Raw genomic sequence first — 13,915 nt, forward strand, 5'->3', positions numbered from 1 at the left:
ACCGATACATATATTATAAATAGTACACACATCTTGGTTGCTGCATCGGATTACTGGGTTTCTTCTGCACAAATATTTGCACAGTTCTCTTAAGTAGTTTGAAGTATTATAATGTATATATTGTATATGACCTTTTGATGACATCACGTTAATTTCCTAAATATCTTATTTTATTATCAGTTACTTCATTTTTGAGGATTTACCTTTGCAATTATTGGACTAGAGCAGGCTGCAGTGAGAGTCAGTGCAGGCAATTTTATCATCTTCTCCACCATGTGGCACTATTGTCTCATTGATCCACAACACAATTTCAAACCTAATCAAAATGAATCACAAAAATGTTCATGTTTCAATATTTGATCAGTTGCCGAAACAGGTCAGACTTGGACCCCTGCTGCTTCCTCTAAACGCAATTAAACCACAGGCCCCTTATCTTCCATGACCTTCCTGTACGATCGGCTTATTGGAAGCATTGATCAAGTCAATGAATAACTGCGTTCGGTAAAAAACAGAGGTTATATTTTATTCTGAGATAAAATAAAATAAATACATGTAATCCGCTCTAAAGGCATAACACTTACAGACATAGGAGGATGTTGATGGAGTGTACATCACCTGCCGGCTGCAGAAAGGAGCAGACAGCATCACGTTATTTCACTGCACATAACTTCAGGTGTCACTGAGGTAAAGTGAGCGCATTCCACCTTATTTCCAAATAAATGTTTGTTAATTTACATTTTGTGTATATTTTTCAGTCAGATGTATAACTAACTGTTATAACTAACTAGCTGTTGATGTAGGTCAGAACAAGGTTGTTTTATGTTACTTTTTCCCTTCAAAAACCCACGCAGTACCACGCGCGCATGCGCATATCGCATATCACTTTAAGTAATTGTTTTTGGTCTGTAACACATGCACTAATGTGTTAACTGGCTGTGTGTACAATGCAGGAAACATTTCAGACTTCCTCTTGGTGTACCTACAGGAAGCATGAGCCACTCTAATAGGCTAACTCTGTCTTCATGTAGAGAGACAGGCGGTCACAGCTGTTATGGTGTGAACACTGTGTTCCTTCTTCTGAAACAGTCTCAGGATGAAGTGTTCCCTGCGATCCTTTTGGAGGGTTTACCTGCTCTGCTGTCTGGGTCTACTCTGGTACTGTGGTAAGTAGTATTAATTACTGCAGTTGAGTTGGATTCCAGTGAGAGGTCATGCTGAATGAAAATGGTATAACTGTGGACAAAAAAGTACAAAATAATATAAATGATCATTTATATAATAATAATAATTATATTATAATAATAGAAAATGTTAAGTGTAATCTTTTGTGAATTAAGCTTAATTAAGAACAGAAAAGAAATAAGTAATTTTGAAGATTTCTGTGATTAAATTTGATTGAAACATTTCATAGTTGATGTTTTAGTTTTGTTCTTGTATTTTAAGGAATAATTCAATTGATATAGACAAACAAATAATTTTATCATTAGACTGAAACAAAAGCAACAGCAATTTTTGGATGGAAATTAATGCCTTGTAACAGACCATTTCCACTATTTGCAGGTATTGGTCCTCATGGTTACTTATACAATACATACTTCACACATACTGTGAATAGTTAATATTTCATGCAATCTACAGTACAACTTAAATGTTATGGCACCTTTGTAACATGACTGAAACAAACTTCTAACAACATCTGTGTTTCATCTGTGCTCCACTCAGGAGAAGCCAGAGTGCTTACTGAAATTCAGGCTGGTCCTCTGTATCGTGTGGTGGGCTCCCCACTCTTCATCTCCTGCAATGTGAGCGGCTTCACCAATAACAACACTGAAAAAAACTTTCAATTTCGCATTTCCAAGCCTGAAAAGCCAAGTTTCGAAATCAACATCATCAGCACCGATGACCCAAATTTCGGCTATGCCATATATCAAGATCGTGTGAGAAGCAATGAAATTACTCTGACACGTGTGTCGCCAAACTCTGTCATCTTTAAAATAATAAGCCTACAGAAAAATGATGAAGGGGATTATGACTGTACTGCAGTCAATGAGGAATCTACTTATGATGGAACCTACAGTGTTAAGACCACCGTCAAAGGTAATCAATCACCATTCTACTCTTAAGACCTATTTATCAATATATCTGGATTCATGTATTGTAAAGCTACATCTTTCTTTTTCTCTGTTTGTGATGTGGTACTGTAGTGATTGACAACTCCCTAAGTGTTTCATCACCACCTCACTCCACCTCACTGAGCTATAATGAGGGTGATGCTCTCAGTTTAACATGCCAAGCCTCCAGCAACACCGTCCAGCACACCCATCTGTCTCTCACCTGGTATCTCCGTAAAGCTGACGAGGACGACGCACAGCCCATCATTTCTCTGGACAGAGATTTCACACTGAGTCCAGGCAAGGGGTTTGAGGGGCGTTACCAAGCTGGACTCATAATGTTAGATAAAGTGGGAGAGGCCACATACAGGCTGAAGATGACTCAGGTGGAGCTGTCAGATGAAGGCAAGATATACTGCCGGGCTGATGAGTGGATCCAAGATCCAGACCGCTCCTGGTACTCTATCACACAGAAGGATGCAGAGGAAACTACCCTGCATGTCAAAGCCAAAGGTTAGGAGAAGCATCATTATCAATCATTTCATTTATATTATCTGTTAAATAGCACCAAAAATATAAGTCTTGAGAACACATTAATTTTTGCTCTTCCTGTTGTGGCTTCTTGACAGGATGTGTGGTGCATTTTTATCTCACTGTGTGTGTTATTTTTTGCCTTGAGTAGAGGTGGTGCTAGACACGGCGTCTCTGGTGGTGAGAATTTCGGCACAGCAGACAACTCTGCAGGAGGGGCAGGAGCTGTCGCTATCCTGTCACGTAGACACACAGAACCTGGAGGAAAGGTTTTTCTCTGTAGCTTGGCTCTGGGGAAGTGTTGAGCTGGCGCGCATCGGCCCTACGGGCATTCTGTCTTTTGGGTCTGAGTACAGTAGTCGAGAAAAAGACGGAGAACTCAGGGCCGCCCGGATCAGGAACGGAGAATACCGTCTTATATTGCAGCCTGTCAGAACCAAGGATCAGGGAGAGTATGTCTGTAGAGCATGGCCTCAGGAAAGAGGCCAGGATGGTGCCTTTAAACAGGGTGCAGCCCAGGACTCCAGCTCCCAGCTGATCAGCATCTCAACCACAGGTTAGTCAGCAAGTGAGCCCATACTGACTGACACACACATACACAGGCATTTATTAAGGGTTTATTTTCTGGGTTTTCATTTTTAATTTCATCTCCTGTAAAGAAGGTTTCAAAAAGCACAAGGTTATTAGTAATATTAATAATTTTATTACTATTAATGAAGTTATTATATTATCTAATATTATGTTGTCCAACACACTCATGCCCTCTGTCTGTTATACATAGATTCACCCTGTGTCTTGTCTCATCACAGAAAGTGGGCTCTCAGTTGAAATGCAAAGCACTGTGAGTGTTAACGAAGGTGACAGGCTGAATCTCACCTGTAAAGTGCAGGGGGTCAAAGATCAGCTCTCCGTCAACTGGCAACGCAAATTAACATCAACATCAACAGCCACCTTCACCGATGTCATCGGTCTGAGTCAGGAGGGTGTTATAGTTTCAGCGGAAGAGTTCGTAAATCGCAAAGTTAAGGCAATGCGTCCAGCAACTGACACCTTCACCCTGGAGCTTGATGAGGTCACAGTCACTGATTCAGGTGTCTACCAGTGTACTGTGTCTGAATGGAAAGCCAATAGCAAGACCAAAAGCCAATCAAAGACTGCAACTGTGACAGTGGCTCCTACAGGTATGATATGTTGCTCTCTGTCCATGTTGACAAATTCATACAGTACAAATTATTCAAGGTGCATGAAGCGTTAAATATGCATATTGACACAACAGGACCCTTCTCATCAAGTAGATGGTCTGATGACTCTTAAAGAAAACGCCATTTTCACCGTATTTGAAAAGTCTATGGGAACACACATTTATCAATTTTTGCCAAACCTGTGGAAGTGCTAAGGAACAGGATGCTAATCAGTCTGTCCATTTGAACATCCATCCAGTCCATAGTACAGATGAGATCTGCTGGCCAGATTACCATTGAAATTCATGATTCTCAGAAGATCATTCCTAATGTTTTGATGATACCCTAATCTTCTCTTTAGCACCAAAAGTACCAAACTTCCATTTGCATGTGAGATATATTAATATCCCCTTCATACTCCACAGAGGATGAACCCTTTCCACTTTTAACGCTGCATGGGTTCACCTCTCCTGACATCCAAATTGCACAAATTGTTAAGCATTTTGCTCCCCAGAGAAAAAATGTTTTTGATTTTAATCAACCTTCCTTGCATTACCCTCAGCACAAACTTTACACTTTTAACCCTACTATAGTAAAGTTCTAAGAACCACCTAGATCTTAAAGATGTTTTTTGTTCCATCCATTGGGTGTAATGAATATTGCAGGGTTCACTTACTCGGCTTTAGACTTGAAGTCTTGTCACTGTGCATGTGTTGAAATAACACAAAAGTATAATCTTTGGAGTGCCTCATTGGATAAATTTGCATATTATTTCTTAAAAGCGATTGCTTAATGCTTTTAGTTATAAGTGTTATGTGAATACAAGCATGTGGACATAGAAATATGTGATATTTAATGCTTGAATGGTAAACTTGACTATATCTTGATAATTATGGACATATGAAACTGTTCTTGTTTTTGAGAAGGAAATGGTATTGAGAAATGATGTGTGAGACAATGAGCGTGAGCTGAACTGAGACAGGAGACAGACAGCACTTAGGAAATCTCATTTACGCACATCTCTCGTTTATTTTGAACACCCCCAGCTTCTGCTTTTCAGTCATCACTATTTACTTTTTTGTATTTGTGTCACAGAGTCGCTTGTGAGAGTGAATCTGAAAAGTCGCAGAAACATGGTGACTGTAGGAGAAAATGTGGAGTTGATGTGCCGCGTCAAAGGGCCTCGCCTGCAAATCACACTGACTTGGAGCCTACAGCGTGATGCCTCGACCTTAGATAACATTCTGACTCTGCACTATAATGGTGCCATCAGCTGGTCTGGAGACCAGCATCGCTACCAGCTGAAAGTAAAAAACGAAAAAGATGCAGTCACTCACTATCTACTTATCAACGGTGCGAGCCACAGGGAGGCAGGAAAATACCAGTGTGGAGTGTCTGTCTTCATGGAGAATGCATACAAGAAGCTGCCTCCATCCAACCAGCTGGCTGTCATGGTGCAGAATCCAGGTACTACTGATATTTATAAGGTTACATATCATCTTGCTCAAGCTGTTTTGGATGAAAGCCATACTGTGTTTTCTATTTCTTTTTGTTTCTCACCATGTATTGTATGTCTCAAATCTGTCTCTCTCCTTCAGTGAGCCAGCTCGTTCTGACCTCCACCCCTCTCTTGACAAGAAATATCAACACTGACATAGAAATAAAATGCTCCATTACCTCAGCTCACTCTGCATCCTTTCGCTATGCTGTCACCTGGGTACTCCAGCAAAAGGCAAAGAATACAAGCCTTGTAAGCTACGACCGGGATTCTTTAGTAACGTTTGGGCCCCAGGTAGACAGACAGCGAATCAGCATGAGGCGCACTGAGGGGCCTAGTTTTGAGCTGACTATTCGGCAAACTCGGATCTCAGACAGCGGCTCATATGTATGTGAGGTGGTAGAGTGGCTACAAGATCCTCGTGGTGAATGGTATAAGCTCTCGCAAGTCTCCAAATCTACCGAGCTAACACTGATTGAGCCTGGTAAGTTTGATTTCATTATAAGGTTACATATCATCTTGCTCAAGCTGTTTTGGATGAAAGCCATACTGTGTTTTCTATTTCTTTTTGTTTCTCACCATGTATTGTATGTCTCAAATCTGTCTCTCTCCTTCAGTGAGCAAGCTCGTTCTGACCTCCACCCCTCTCTTGACAAGAAATATCAACACTGACATAGAAATAAAATTCTCCATTACCTCAGCTTACTCTGCGTCCTCTCGCTATGCTGTCACCTGGGTACTCCAGCAAAAGGCAAAGAATACAAGCCTTGTAAGCTCCGACCGGGATTCTTTAGTAACGTTTGGGCCCCAGGTAGACAGACAGCGAATCAGCATGAGGCGCACTGAGGGGCCTAGTTTTGAGCTGACTATTCGGCAAACTCGGATCTCAGACAGCGGCTCATATGTATGTGAGGTGGTAGAGTGGCTACAAGATCCTCGTGGTGAATGGTATAAGCTCTCGCAAGTCTCCAAATCTACCGAGCTAACACTGATTGAGCCTGGTAAGTTTGATTTCATTAAACACATAACACATCTCATCATCCACATTTAGTGCATACAATTTTGTCAATAATTTAACAAAGTTTTTGATTAACTTGGATTTCTCTTCTCTGCACACTCTCATTTTCCAGCCAATGACCTTTATTTAGATAAGAAAGAGCAGCAGGTGATTGTTAAGGAGGGAGACAAGGTGGAGCTCAAGTGTAACTTCTCAGGCGCACTCAGTCCTTCCTTTTTTTACAAACTCACTTGGCTCTACGATTCTGCCACCGTGAATGCCCCCCTGGTGGAGCTTGATCACACAGGCCTGCTGAGGTATCCAAAGAACCAGGCACTCCAAGATCTGCAGGGGAGACTCCGTCTCTCCAGGCCCACTGGTAGCAGCTTCTGCCTAGGAATTCAGAGGGCCCATGAGGGGGATAGTGGGATCTACCAGTGTCAGGTGGAGCAGTACCAGCTGGATCATAAAAGTCACTGGCAGCAAAAGGCCTCAGACAGTGCTGGCTCCATCAGGCTGTCTGTAAATGTTACAGGTATGACCACATCATTTAGAGCACCCTATAGGCAGCTTTATGAATGTGGCTGTGAGTTTGCATGAATGTATAAAGGAATAGTCTGACATTTTGGGAAAGGTTTCATGCTTTTTTAGATGAGAAGATTGATACTATTCCTTTGTCTGTACAGCAGTATGGAGCTATCTTACTTTAACTTTAATCTGCAGAAAAACAGAAGTGAAACCACAACAATTTTCTATTTTATGAGGGGTTATGTGCTGGACCTTTTTGTTATAGATATAATGTGTTGTGAGCTTTAGAGGTGCTAGTAGGTGTGTTTTTGTTACAACTGAACAGGGCCAGGCTAGCTAAGATCATTTCACCTATTTCTAAACTTAGTGCTAAAACAAGCTAACCAGATGCCATAGTGTTAGTTTAAAATTTACTGTACAGACATAAAGTGCAATTCTTATCATCAATGTCATTTTGCTAGGTTGTTTTGCAAAACAACACAGCAAAAAAAACACTTCCCTATTGATAAAGTCATGTCTTTTGCCATAGTGGGTTTTTTCTGGTTTATGTCTTTTACCATCTCTACTTTCTAATGTGCATCTGTCCTACTTGTTCTGCTTTACTGTCTCTGTAAGTATTGCAGATTTCTTTGTGTTTTGGTCTATGCCCTTTGCAAATCCCCCTAATCTCTCTTTTGTCTCCTTTCCCCAACTTCTTCCATGTCTGACTATACACCAGGAATTTGATCTTAAGTCCCATTGATTGGTTTGCCTGGATAAACTAAAGTTGAATAAAATGTGTCTTTTTTATCTTGGTGCTTTTTTATAGAGAAAGAACTGTCCATTGTAAAGGTAGAAGTGAAATTAAATGTGAGCAGATCCCACAATTTAACCATCCTGTTTCATGTCACCAAAGATTTTAGCCTTGAATCTAAGTTCTAGGTCACATGGTTTTAGCAGGAGGAGACAGGAACTAAACAACACCCCATATTCACAGCTTACTGAAACTCAACCCTACAAGACAGGTTTGGGAAGGGAGATCAACTAAGATTTAGTCACCCTTTGCCCAACCAATTCAACCTTACAGTCTTGAAGCCAGTTCCTGCAGATAGTGGCCTGTGTTTTTGTGAGGTAGAAGAGAATCCCTGTCCCAAGGGTGGAGGATGGTTGCAGTAGAAAAGTCAGGATATTTGACAGTCAATGTCTATACAGTGTCTCTCAGCAAACAGCAGCAACTGAAAATCATGTGAAATCATTTGTCTCTTTGTCTACTTTGCAGGGGACGCCCTCTCTGACACAGGATGCAAGTCAGATATCTGGATGGGAGCTTTCATTGGTGTTATCATCTTCTCACTGTTCATAATTCTGTTGCTGGTGCTGAAGAAATACTGTGACAAGGGGTCAGAAAAGAAGTCGGGCCAATCTCTGTGGGCAGAGCAATACCCTCTGAACACCAAACCCGTTGTAGAGACCTGAACCTAATAGACCGTATTATTATATGTGTCATCTATTATATGCAATGATGTTTTATCATTTAAATAGTTGCACTTGTTTTTTATTCATTTTATAATTGTCTTTAGCAAAGTCCAATATTTCTTGTTTAAGTGAATCTGTTTGTAAATGGATATTTTACTCTCTGTGCAGCTGTGAATAATTTTGCCTCTGTGAATTAATAAAATTCATTAAACCTTTAAAATTAAACAGCCATTTCATTTTATAGCTAAAACTTCTTTGCATAATCACCCGCTTCTTACTGTCTGCCATGAACAGTCGAGCTAGGCAGAAGCTCGACTTTGTGTCTTTACACTCTTTACACTCCCAAAGCAACCTACTTTGAATGACAGATTCATTTTTATGCAGCAACGTGATCGGAGGAAGTCACAACATAGCATGACTGGGGGAGCAGCTAGGCACAAAATGTGGTAAGATTTGAAACCGTCTTCTACATAAAGAAGCCCGGCGATGAATCAACCAGGAAGTGCTCTGTGGTTTTGCACAAAGTACAGGATGACTGTGTGGTCTGCAATCTGCTGAAATGTGTGTCTAGTGTTTGTGCAGACAGAGCATTATCATAGAAGTCAGACATGGAAACTGTGTGCGTGTGTGTGTGTGGGCGGGGGTCTTTCATAGGCTACTTTCAAGGACAAATTTACAAGTTTTAGACTAAAGACCAGATAATTGGGGACGGCTTGTCTAATTGGGGACAAAAGCTGTGTCCCCAATGCAGAAAAAGCTGATTTTTGGGTCAGTGGTTAAGGTTACGGTTATATTAATCTCAGGGTAAGGGTTAAGGATGGGCAGGTAGTGGTCAGTGGTTAAGGTTAGGTTCGGTCTCCAGGAAATTCATATAAATCTATGTAATGTCCCCCAAAAGTGACCTAGGACCATGTGTGTGTGTGTGTTGTCCATTAGTAATATAACAGTGAAACATTTTTCTCTGTCTTGGCACTCTCTCCAGCACAGTAGATCAGTAGATTTGACATGAAACCATTTGTGTCTTAGCGGACAGTGTTTTCCTTTTCAGCTGCAGTCAAAGGATAGTAAAAAGAGGGAATTTGGCACCTAAAAGACAGTATCTTTGAAATATATTGAATTGATTTGACTAATCTGAGTGCATTAGTTTCAAATAAACTTTTAAATACATTTTTGCACAGAAAGAGGGCTGTAGATTTTGTCCTCCATCACTTACATTCAAAGTGTATTATGAAGGGATCACATAATGGACAGTATGAACAAGAGGAATAATTTCAGCGAGAAAAATGTGTCAGTGTTCATTTGGGCACCTGACTATTGTCTTAGGAAAGACTGGGAAAAATTAAGAAAGGAAAAATTGTGAACCTGTCCTCTAAGGGCCAGTGGAAGGTTCTTGATTGGGCAAGTCAATAATCTCGATCCAGTTGAATAATTCCTATTCTGAAAACCAGACTAAAGGTAAATCTATACCACCTATACAAGCAAGAAGTGAAAATGACTGCATTACAGGCCTGGTAGGGTATCACCAGAAAAGATACCAAATGTCTGACGATGTCAGTGAGTCGTAGACTTCAGGGAGTCAGTGAATGCAAATGATGTGCAACTAATTTTAAATATTTTAATTTGTCCTGTTTAATTTTGGTGCCCTGTTGTTGGGGGACTGCATAAAGAGGGCTACAATTCCTAAATGGTTTGTCTGATGCGTGTGTAAGCATATTCAGAGTAAAGATTAAAGTCAACACTTGAACCTTTAAATCAAATGTGCCAAATAACAAAAGTGTGTCACTGTCCAAATACTTACTGGCTGCCTTGTACTTGTATATGTTTGCATGTGAATGCATGTGAGGTTTTGAATCTCTCCCATAATATCATTCCTGTATGTTAACAGATGTTCCAACTCAATAAAATTGGATGCTGGAGAGTAATCAAATCAAAACTAAGGAAGCACAGAGTAGTCTGATTCTCTCTCTCTCTCTATCCCGTTCTCTCTGCATCAGCCCTATCAATGTTTAACACCCCATCTGTGTAAGAGACTAGAATAGAATCCATTTCTCCCTCTCACTTTGGAAGAAACAGGCCTAGGCACCAGATTACTCCCATACAGAGAAAGGCTCTTGTCTGATGAGTGTATACCAGTTATGTACAACTTAAGGTAAAACCAGCAGTGGCTTTCAAAAAGATGTGAGAGACTAAAAGTACACTGAGAAACTCTAAGGCAGGCTGTAGTCTTCTCAGCCCCAGAGACATGATGCAGCTCTGTCTTTGGTCTTGAATTATACCAGCTCTTCACAGTCTGGTGGACTGCTTACAGCCTTCCTCTTAACTTTACTGTAATTCTACTCCCTTGTGTTTCCATGGCAATGCCTGTCAGAGCAAACAAAGAAACATCGAATTTGGGAGGCGAATCGATGCTTGTGTATATGCAGGAAAGACTTGATGTAACAGGGACAAACTAGTGTGTACGACGGCAGCCATGCCATAATAAAGTAATAAAGTCTGAGCTTTAATATATTTAACAGTCATATCATCAGTTCTTGATGTGACATTGGCGCTGTTGCATGCAGTGCATGGAGTGCAAAATGGGATTTCTAACACTACATCCCTAATATTTCTCTCTCCAAATATCCAAAATAGGTGTTAGATGACATTGTGGTTCTGAGTTTCCCAGCATGTAGCTGGATGCTTTGAGCTTGTTATCTCCATTGCTATAATCTCATTCCAGATTTGATTTGGCATTAGTTTGATGCTCTGTCCTTCATGTGCCATGAATGCACCGGATTTATGAAAACTGTGTGGGCACAGTTCCATAACATCTTGAACTACAGCTACAACAGACAGGAGCATGCACATAGAAACATTGCTATGAAAAGTACACCACACTGAATGTAAATCAGCAATATCACAACAGTATATTACCTGAGTTAAAGCAAAAGCTACCTGTTTATAGGCAATGAAACTGAAAGAATGTTACTCATCCGAAAGCAACAGTAACTTCAGCTTGCATACCTGTAGACTTGTCAATCACAGGTACAATAAGCAACATTAATAATAGTTTGTGAATGCTGTCTTTCTGGCTTATTGACACACCTAAATGGCACGTGTCATTATTCATGTTGCACCTGTGTGTTTTGGTTTTGTTTTCCTAGCACCTTCATGCAGTTGACATTTTTTTTTGTTTTTGTTTCGTTTCGTTTTTGGGGTTTTTTTTTTTGTAAAATGTCTCACTCCAGCAAGTCTAGTAAAACCATGTATACATTAGCATGAAATTTGGCACAGATATCCATGGTGCCCAGAGGATGAATTCTAATAACTTTGATGATTTCCTGACTTATCATTTAGTGCCATCAGTCTAATACTTCGGTTCATGTATCTAATAGCTTGTTAAAATTAGTCAAATGAAGTCATGTCTTTCAAAATTACTGTCATATTAGTGCCAAATTCTCCTCTTTTTGTTACATCTGTCAATACACAAGAAGGATTTTTTTTTTCTAAAAAGACTGCAACTGTGGAAAATATTCATTTTATTTGACTAACTCACACTGCTGAAGCCTCATATTATCTTCAGATAAACTTTTAAACACATTTTTGCACAAAATGACGACTGTGGATTTTGTCCCCCATCACTTGCATTGTAATAACATTTGGAGTGGATCTTCTAATGGTGAGTTCAAGGGACCTTTTCCCACTACTTAATTCAATAGTTACAAGATAAAAGTTTGAATTTAATGATTTAGTTAACCTTTTTAAATTGTAAACATTATTTTAATTGGTTGTGTTGACATAATAATGTTGGTAATTACATCAACCTTAGATTGTGTGTGATTTCAATTCAAATTTTTGCATTCTTTGATTTAAAACAAAATTCAAGTTGTTGTAACTTAATGAAATTGGCTTGATTACTTAATTTCTCCCCACCTTGAGTGCAGTATTTCATGTACCATCCCCCACCCACTCAATATGCCTGGATATAATTAGACAGTTCAAACTGTGTATTACAGGAGCTGCAGGCTGAACAAATATCACACAGGTATACAGAGGACATTTTCAAGGTGAGTATCATTTAATTTACAAACAAAATCTACTGAAGAAGTGTCTTTGGGCATGTTCTCTATTGCAACGTGACCAATAGTGGACTCATGCACAGAAGTTAGTTACACCTGCTAACACACAACTTGATGGAATCTGTCACTACCAAGGGTAGTCATAGCAGTGGATTAAAATGATAAAGTTTTATTTGTGAAATCTACTCAGCTAAAGAGGGCTTTTCATTTGGGAAGTGGGGAGGAAAAACATGTTTTTCATATTTCATATTCCTGTAACTGTTAACTACATTATGTAATCGAAATTCAGCCACAGACACTTTTAAAATCTGCTGGTTTTCACATAGATAGCCTTGTAGTTCCACTGTAGGCAAATTGCTGTTGGCCAACTTTAGGAGCCCTTGGACTGTGGGTAGTTCTGAAGGATGCGGGTGGTGTGCTGCAGGGGTTTTTTTCTCAGTCTCTTGCTCAATCCTCCAGCGTTGCTCTTGTGTCTATAAAACCTGTAGCAAGAGATGTGGTACAATGATATTTGTATTGTAAATCATTTGGGATTTTGGTTACTGTGATATTGTGATACAACTTAAAGTTTGTGTTTTTCCTTGTCTTAAAGGTTGCATTACATTTTTTCTTAATGTCAAGGAGCTGGGTGAGTGGAGCAGGTAGACCCAAACGCAGGGATGGTAAGCAGGGAAAATCCGATGCAGATATTTTTAATGAAAATGAAAAAAGTCACAGGAACAAACCAGAATGCAGAAGACACAGGAACATCAAACAGAAGCAGGGCAGAAGCAGGGCAGAAGCAGGGCAGAAGCAGGGCAGAAGCAGGGCAGAAGCAGGGCAGAAGCAGACAACTCGACAAAGACCGAACTGAAAACTGGACTATAAATGCACAGGGAGAGATTGCAAATGAAATACAGGTGAGGGCAACAAGACACAGGTGAGACACATGAAATAATCAAACACAAGAAGTAAAGTGACCAGGCACAAGGAGGAAATATTTAAAAATAAAACAGGAACTAAAGTAAACAAACAGGTGACACAAAAACTACAGGCAGAACACATAAGGGAACAGAGAAAGCCAAAACCAGGAAACACATGCAATACAAGGGAAAGAGTCCCTCAAAAAGTCCAACTAAAAACAGAAAACAGAAAAAGTCTGAGGGCATCAGAAGGATAACAAAAACCCAGGAAGTCAGAAGAACAAAAACACAAAGAGTCCAAAAAACACACAAAAGTCCATCCAGGGTGGACACTTAAGACACTTAAGATATCAAGATGTGTAAAATATTGTTAATCTAAACAATCCAACTCTTTATCTCAAACACGCTAACCTATCTTTTAATTTGTTTTATACGGACACGGAGGAGTTCGAGGCTGGCTTTGATAGGCAAGTGAAGAAAACTGCCATCATGTGTGATTGCTCCACCCTAGGATATGACCACAAGACAGCAACACTGTGGTCAAGGGAACCAAAATCCTGGAGGGAAGTGATATCCCAAGCTGCTGTCCTTTACTGAGGGGCATAATGTATGCTCTGAATCTGGGCTATCCCTAGAAACTTAAATGTACTTTTG

The 13,915-nt window shown here is 40.0% G+C and overlaps 1 protein-coding gene across 2 annotated transcripts; it reads left to right on the forward strand.

The window, feature by feature from the left end:
• The first annotated feature begins 932 nt into the window (after positions 1-932).
• Positions 933-8,507, forward strand: LOC137192780 (immunoglobulin superfamily member 2-like). Of its 2 annotated transcripts, XM_067603711.1 has the most exons (10): positions 935-1,163; positions 1,723-2,097; positions 2,205-2,624; positions 2,794-3,198; positions 3,452-3,823; positions 4,919-5,290; positions 5,422-5,805; positions 5,939-6,322; positions 6,452-6,853; positions 8,105-8,507. In XM_067603711.1, the coding sequence occupies exons 1-10, from the start codon at positions 1,094-1,096 to the stop codon at positions 8,299-8,301; spliced, it is 3,381 nt and encodes a 1,126-aa protein (XP_067459812.1). In that variant the 5' UTR covers positions 935-1,093; the 3' UTR covers positions 8,302-8,507. The 2 variants fall into 2 exon arrangements, with proteins under 2 accessions (XP_067459813.1, XP_067459812.1); XM_067603712.1 differs by lacking the exon at positions 6,452-6,853 and having other exon boundaries at positions 933-1,163.
• Positions 8,508-13,915: the final 5,408 nt, after the last annotated feature.

Source organism: Thunnus thynnus, chromosome 11 (genome assembly GCF_963924715.1).
Source record: "Thunnus thynnus chromosome 11, fThuThy2.1, whole genome shotgun sequence".
Classification (NCBI taxonomy): domain Eukaryota; kingdom Metazoa; phylum Chordata; class Actinopteri; order Scombriformes; family Scombridae; genus Thunnus; species Thunnus thynnus.

Bases quoted from the DNA above. Each gene is read 5' to 3' on its own strand.
- LOC137192780 (XM_067603711.1), top strand. From the start codon at position 1,094: ATGAAGTGTTCCCTGCGATCCTTTTGGAGGGTTTACCTGCTCTGCTGT. The intron at 2,625-2,793 runs GTTAGGAGAAGC...TGCCTTGAGTAG, and splicing joins CCTGCATGTCAAAGCCAAAG to AGGTGGTGCTAGACACGGCG. The intron at 6,323-6,451 runs GTAAGTTTGATT...CTCATTTTCCAG, and splicing joins GCTAACACTGATTGAGCCTG to CCAATGACCTTTATTTAGAT.